Source organism: Seriola aureovittata, chromosome 13 (assembly GCF_021018895.1).
Source record: "Seriola aureovittata isolate HTS-2021-v1 ecotype China chromosome 13, ASM2101889v1, whole genome shotgun sequence".
NCBI classification, from domain to species: domain Eukaryota; kingdom Metazoa; phylum Chordata; class Actinopteri; order Carangiformes; family Carangidae; genus Seriola; species Seriola aureovittata.
The window spans coordinates 18,869,495-18,876,493 of NC_079376.1; the positions used below are offsets into that span (position 1 = coordinate 18,869,495).

Consider the following 6,999-nt stretch of genomic DNA (forward strand, 5'->3'; position numbering starts at 1 on the left):
TCCTGGTTATAAACTGAAAAGAAGACTACTTAAAATGAGAACCTCTCTGCATATGTGACTGTGATTGTCTGTATATCAGAGTAGAGAAGTCATGTTGCATCACGTGTGTGTTGTTTAAAACCATGGAGCCGGGGTTAGAGTTCAGTAAATACTGATGATGTCATCGTCTGAAGATGGCTGAAGGGTGAGAGTGAACTCGCAGTTTTAGTTTTAGTTTTAAAATATAATATATGACAGAGCACGGACACTGTGTAAATATGTTGTTACTTATTGTGTTGCGAATGTAGATTTAGTGGAATAATTTAGTTCAAACGTTGTTGTATACAGCCTCCAGGAATCAGTTCAGGAAGTGCATTTGTTTACCAAAACATACCCTGGCTAGCGTTAGCATAGCTTTTTTAGCTGTGATGTAGAGCAGCCGATATAACGCAGTAACCAGCAATGGGCTGTATATGTGGCTTATTTTTACATTTAACGCTTATGTGTAGCCTTAGCAACCGTAATCGTCGTGGCTTGTTACGTCAAATTACCTTTTACTGCACTGATAGCTGACGTTAGCTAGCTCGTTTAGCTTGCTATGCTGTGTGTGTGTGTAAGTTAGCTAAGGATATCTTGAGAAAGTCAACAGCTGACAGCCACTGAGTCTGAAGTGTCACCAGAGTGACAGGCTAGTTTGTATATTTGATAAATGTACAACGTTCGTGCAGTTGTGGTGTTACGTTTGTGCCTTTCCCTGTTTTTGTCTCTGCTGTGCAAAGGAGCTAACGTGTAACTGTTTATGCTCACAGAGAAGGCTGGTGGGGAGGCTGGTTTCAGCAGAGCTTCCAGGCCGTCAAAGACAAGGTAATCCACATCGACATCGCGGAAACGAGCACGTCTTACTTTGTCTTTAGCAGCGGCTCAGCATTTGCAATGTTTTGACTGATGTTTCTCAGATCTTTCATCAACTCCAACAACTATTCTCCTTTTTAAAAATTTCTTCTACATAATATCACAAAAATCAAATAATTTGTGTCATTCACCGATCTAAAGAAGGTTATTCATGCATCTCTCATTACATCTTAACTACTGCAACTCCCTGTAAACATCTCTTCTAAAATGTCTTTGTTCCCTGCTACTCATATAATATACTGCAGCTTCTAAAAAATGTGACCATATAACACCAATTTCACGTACTCTACATTGGCTACCTGTCTCTTTTAGAAGTGATTTTATTATACAAAGGCTCTGTTTGTTTTGTCACCTTCTTATATCTCAGAACCGCTCTCCCCTTATGACCAAATGTGCTGCTGAGTTCCTTGGGCGAAACTGTTATTTGTTCCAAAGTTGACTGACTGCATTTGCTGTTAGAGCCTCCAGACTTTGACATGCCCTACTGGAGGATATCAGGCATGCTGAATCATCCCAGATTAAATCACTGTTCAAAACATACTTGTGTAAAGCTGCTTTTAATTTTTGACTTTGTTGCTTTTATCCTTGGTTTTTACCTGCTTTCCTTTGTCTAAAACAAGAATTTCCCAATGAAATGATGAAGTTGAATCTGGATTTTGATCTTGATTATTTGACTCTCTTCTTCACAGTCATCTGAGGCCCTAGAATTCCTAAAGCGAGACCTGACAGAGTTCTCCACTGTGGTGCAGCATGACACAGCCTGCTCAATTGTGGCTACAGCCACTGCTGTCAGAAACAAACTTGCAGTAAGTTGAAGCGTTCACCTGGGTCATTGTTTTTTTAATCTAAATGTCTCCTAATAGTGTATCTGTTACTGTCATATGTGCAGACAGTAACATGAATCTAACCTGAGTGTTTACTCTGCTCCAGGTGGAAGGCTCCTCAGAGACCACAGAAAAGGTGAAGAAGAGCCTCTCTAGTTTCTTAGGAGTCATAACGGACACACTTGCTCCACCCCCTGATAAAACCATCGACTGTGATGTCATCACGTTGGTGGCGACGCCAGCTGGAACCACAGAGGTTTATGACAGTTCCAAGGTTAGCTGAAATGTGGAGTTACTTTGTCTTTGTGACAGAACCACTGAATTATGAGTTTCCCAATGTTCTGGCATGGTGTGAGGAAAAAGTGAATAGAAAACCTTTTATTGGTTAGTCTCGTTGAAAATAATGAACAACGTGTTGATTCAGGGCTGATTTTAGTTTTGTTGTAAGAGCCTGTAGAAAAAAAGACAACACATGATGTGCTTCAAGAAACAAAACAACCACAGCTAAGATTTGTTTTCCCGGCAGGCACGTCTCTACAGTTTGCAAGCTGACCCTGCTACATACTGCAATGAGCCTGACGGTAAGTAAGTACACAGTGAGGTAGTTGGCCGATGTTGACACTGTTTAGTATTCTAGCTTTTGAAGTTACTGACTTTAAAAGCTGCCTTTTTCTTAAACTTATTTTTCTGCCACACCTGTTTTTAAAAGCATCAAGGTGATTTTAATGCTAATGAGCAATTGAATTATTAGCCGGAGCCTTTGCTGGAGTTGTGTGATGTATAACTAATTAATTCAGAAAAATAAGTACCATTGAGGTGTGCATGGAAGAAATGTGGTAATTTTGAGATGGGTGTAGCGATAGGTGGGGTGATGCATGCTTACTTGTTTATACATTTCTCTGCCTTTCTAGTGTATTTTAATGAGAAGTTCTTTTTGTCAGGTCCCCCAGAGCAGTTTGACAACTGGCTGTCCAGCTTCAGTCTGGAAGAAAAGAAAGGAGAAATCTCAGAGCTTTTGGTCAACAGTCCCTCTATACGAGCGCTTTACACCAAAATGGTATCTATTTTTGCTTTTGCCACAACTTATTGTTGTGGAGCTTAGCCTCTTGTTTTGTTTTGAACTAATAAACAAGATAAGGACCGTTTTTCTTTTCTGTTATTTTATCCACAGGTGCCAGCAGCTGTAGCCCACTCAGAATTTTGGCAAAGGTATTTCTACAAAGTCTTCCAGTTGGATCAGGTAATCTTGCTGTTTCCTGCTCACTGTACTCTAGATGTAAAATATCCTTTCCCCTCTGCGCAGTACATTATCTTTGGTGCCACCTGCTGGCCAATTGTAGAGCTACTTTGGATTGTTACTATCAGGGCACGGTCATGATGCAGGAGTTTTCCCAAAAATAATGGTGGTACCTAAATTAATTAATAGAAAACATGATAGCATGCTCCAGGTCTTGAGTGGATGCCAGTGGCTCCATCTGTCTAATGTGTATGTACAAAGCATTGATTATGAGTTATATGAGTTATAATACTCAAAATTGTAAAAAATATTTTGGTTTCAAACACCTTAGAAAGTGTTTATACGGCTGTAGACAATAAGTATTACAATGACTTTTTACAGAGTATTTCATGTGTGCCAGCCAAAGCAAATCTTATATTTAAATCTTTATATTTATCCTATATTTGTTTTATGGTTTTTCAAGGTACTTGGCAGGTAAGTTTGAGAACCAGTTACACCTCTCCTGTGGATTAAGGTTGTCTGTGTCCCTTGACTCGCTATGTAATCCCAGACTGACACCATGATGTTCATCAGAACTCTTTTTGCAGGACTCCTCATTCTTGTCACTAAAGATAGTTCTTGGACTTGGCTCTATGTTTGGGCTCATTGTCCTGCTGCAGAATGAATGTGGGATAGATCAGATGTGTGATGGATAAGAATCTAAGCATTTAAATGTTAACATAAAGGAGGCACAGAATTTCAGCTGGCTTTACATTTTTTGGCAAGGAAAACAAATGCTACAAACTATAAACTTGGGTAATAAACAAGTTGAAGTTCTTGCATCATTGCAGATGGTAAAGATTGACCCTGATTGTGTCTTCTAGGAGGAAGCAAGGAGAGTAGCACTGAAGCAGAGAGCAGAACAGACGACACACACAGAGACCCTGGGCTGGGAGGAGGAGGAGGAGGGTATGTTAGTCTCAGTTTTAAACGAATATATAAATGATAAACTGATAAACTTTAAAAATCATTCACTTACACTGCCTCTCGGATGTCAGATGATTTCCTTGGCGCCTCGTCATCATCTCAACTCAACTTTACAACCCCCCTGGACAACACCTCAACCCAGCAGGCCACGACCTCGACATCTCCCACTCTTCTGAGTCCCATCCTGTCTCCGAGCGAAGAGCGCGACGCCACACTCTCAGTTAGCAGTGACAGCGTCAGCCTGCCGACGCAGGTGGAAGTGCGGCCGGAGCCCGTTACCACAGAGCTGGCCGAGAAACTGACCGAGGCTAGCTTGGAAGATGTTGTGGACAAGACACAAGAAGAGCAGAGGCCTGGAAAGAGTGACTCAGCTCCTGAAGCTCAAATGGAAGCTGTAACCCAGCCAGGAGTCACTGTTGACGGGGCACCGGTGAGGACCACTACTTCTAAACCAGAGGCAGCAAAGGAAGAGGGTCCACAGGACCTGAGAGTGTTTGAGCTAAACTCTGACAGCGGGAAGTCTACGCCCTCTAACAATGGCAAGAAAGGTACGATGACTTGAGGAGGTTTTTTTCTGTTGGCAGTGAGATTCTTACTGGTCCTGTTTGGGAATATAAATCCAAATGGGATTGGTGGTTATGAGTTTCCACTAAATACGCTTAGAAGAAGCAGGAGTGTGGAGGTCACAGAAAGTTCTGAATTTGTCTTTCCCCCTCCAGGGTCCAGCACGGACGTGAGTGAGGACTGGGAGAAAGACTTTGACCTGGACATGACAGAGGAAGAAGTTCAACTGGCACTCTCTAAAATAGAAGACTCTGGAGAGGTTAGTGTTAATTATTACATTATGCCTTAAGTTAAAATTTGAAAAGTGGGGATGTTTTACTTATACATTTTACCCTTTTCCCATCTTTTACCAGCTGGATGAAGACTGGGAGAACTGGGACTGAGCCACAGCAACACAAACTCTGTCCCGCCATTAAAGCTAGTTCTCGGCAGACGAACCATGCTTAAACATGTTTTAACTCTTTGTCCACACTGTCACCATGTCATGATTGTCAGTAGGGGATTTTTCTGGCGGGGTTGGACCATATTGGTAAACCTGTTGGAAAGAGCAATGGGAAGACCGAGGCAATAAGAATTAGACCGCTTCGTCAGCTGTCAGTTTAGTGCAGATTGGCCGCTTGCGAGGGAAAAGACTCGAGTCTTGGTTTTTTTCTTGGAGTAATTTCTTACTTTGAGGCTATGACACTAGTAACAGACAGAGGTTGTAATCATTCTGACCTTAAAGGTTAAGGACACGCAGCGACAAGTCAGAATGTGAAATGTTTCGCAGCAGCAGGGGAGGAGCTGTTTTTCCCTTTTTTCTTTATGCCATTAAACACATCATGTGCGTTGCGAGTGTATTTCAAGTTGGGCAATGACTTAACTGCAGGCTGCACAATAGCCATAAACTGTAATGCTGCTTCTAAACCTTTCTAAGATGAAATACTTCGCAAGTGATTTTTTTTTAATAATAGCGATGAATTTGATTCTACCTGTGCCCCGCTTTCTTTCTTTCTTTCTTTCTTTCTTTCTGTCTTTCTCGTCTTTATTATGCAAGTGAATCTTCAAAATGGAAAAAAAATATTTCGGCCTTCATTCACAGAGCACTTTTCATTTTGGATTCACTCCCAACTCTAGATATATGGCCTTTTAAAACACACAGTAGTGTGACAACGTTATCCAAATGTTTTTGTAACAAGTCGGTCATCTGAAACACAACCAGCTAACGTTTCATTATCAGTTCTCTTTCCCCCTCTCTTTGTCATATGGTGATTGATTTGAGTATATGAGCTTGTTGCAGGCTACATGTTGTTTTCTGTCACTTTTACATGTTTCACTTGTGTATGTCTTACTTGGGTAGAGCAAATTCATTAATGATTATTAAGAGAGAGGTCATATTTGATTTTATAAAGAGAATTCAGACTGGCCCCGGTCACACGGTACCGGACTATTTGGCTCGAGATCGTGAGTAGCATCAAATCTGTGACATTTTTAAGTTTTTCTGTCGGCCTATGTTTGGAACAAAATAGCTCAGCAGGCAGTGTACCAAGTAGACGAATAAGCAGCGTGAGCACGCTCCATGCTTTTATGGTTTCCTTTTCCATCTTCTGTAATGTAGCTGAGGAAAAAAATAAGCCTAGAGGTGTAATATTTATACTAAAATAAATGCTTAATTATTGTATTATGTGCTTTGGATTGCATGTCTGTGCAATAACATTATGCAAAACATTGTGCAGATAGTTACTGTTGAGTTGTATGTTTTGTTTTTTATTCGTTTCTTTTTTGGTAAAGACATTGGCTTGTTCTTCAGGTTCTTTGTGTTCTGACAATGTGTTGCATGTCTATAATTCTCGGCTGTGTATTCCCTTCAGATTCACACTTTGAACTAATCAAAGCTGTTCTACACACATCTGTTTTCAAAGCTGTCAAAGTTCTTTTTTAAGTCAAGTATTTCACTATATTTTTCAAATGATCGTTGTCATTAAAGGATTCATGGCTAATGGACTTAGTGTCGTGCATTTCAAAAATAGTCCAGTTTTTGCCATTTTGCTGTTTTAAAGAGGAAAAAAAACAGTCTGGTGTGTTTAAACCAGACTGGGCCACAAGGGCATTATAGTTATTAGTGGAGCACTGAGTATCTTCAATTACAGTGTGAGCAGTGCACAGGAAACCACTACTCATACCAAAACTGTTTGCTCATACCACCAGCTAATGAGTGCACAGCAACCAAGCTGTTTGGCTACTGGACAACAGGACTGTTGAATTTAAAAATAAGGAAGAATGGCACGATTAAAGTAAGAACTTCAGTTTTTTTTTTTTTTTTAAATCTAATTTGAGAATAGCTAAAATAACACACATTTGAGAGGAATTTCTCCTGGGAGATGGACCTACCTGAGAGGAGGTTTCTATTTCTATTTGAATCCCAATATAGAATTATATAGCTCTCTGTGAGTGGGGAGTTTACAGAGGAATAAGAGTTAGTAGTACAGATAAGGATTATATTTAGAAATGAGTTCATGATAGTATATGAATCCATAC

General features: G+C 40.4%; 1 protein-coding gene across 1 annotated transcript; it reads left to right on the plus strand.

Annotated features, from left to right (window-relative positions):
* On the plus strand, positions 1 to 6,465 carry bsdc1 (BSD domain containing 1). The gene is made up of 11 exons (XM_056394003.1): positions 1 to 184; positions 789 to 843; positions 1,581 to 1,697; positions 1,822 to 1,989; positions 2,242 to 2,296; positions 2,657 to 2,772; positions 2,887 to 2,955; positions 3,816 to 3,900; positions 3,990 to 4,466; positions 4,638 to 4,741; positions 4,836 to 6,465. The coding sequence occupies exons 1-11, from the start codon at positions 174 to 176 to the stop codon at positions 4,863 to 4,865; spliced, it is 1,287 nt and encodes a 428-aa protein (XP_056249978.1). The 5' UTR covers positions 1 to 173; the 3' UTR covers positions 4,866 to 6,465.
* Positions 6,466 to 6,999: the final 534 nt, after the last annotated feature.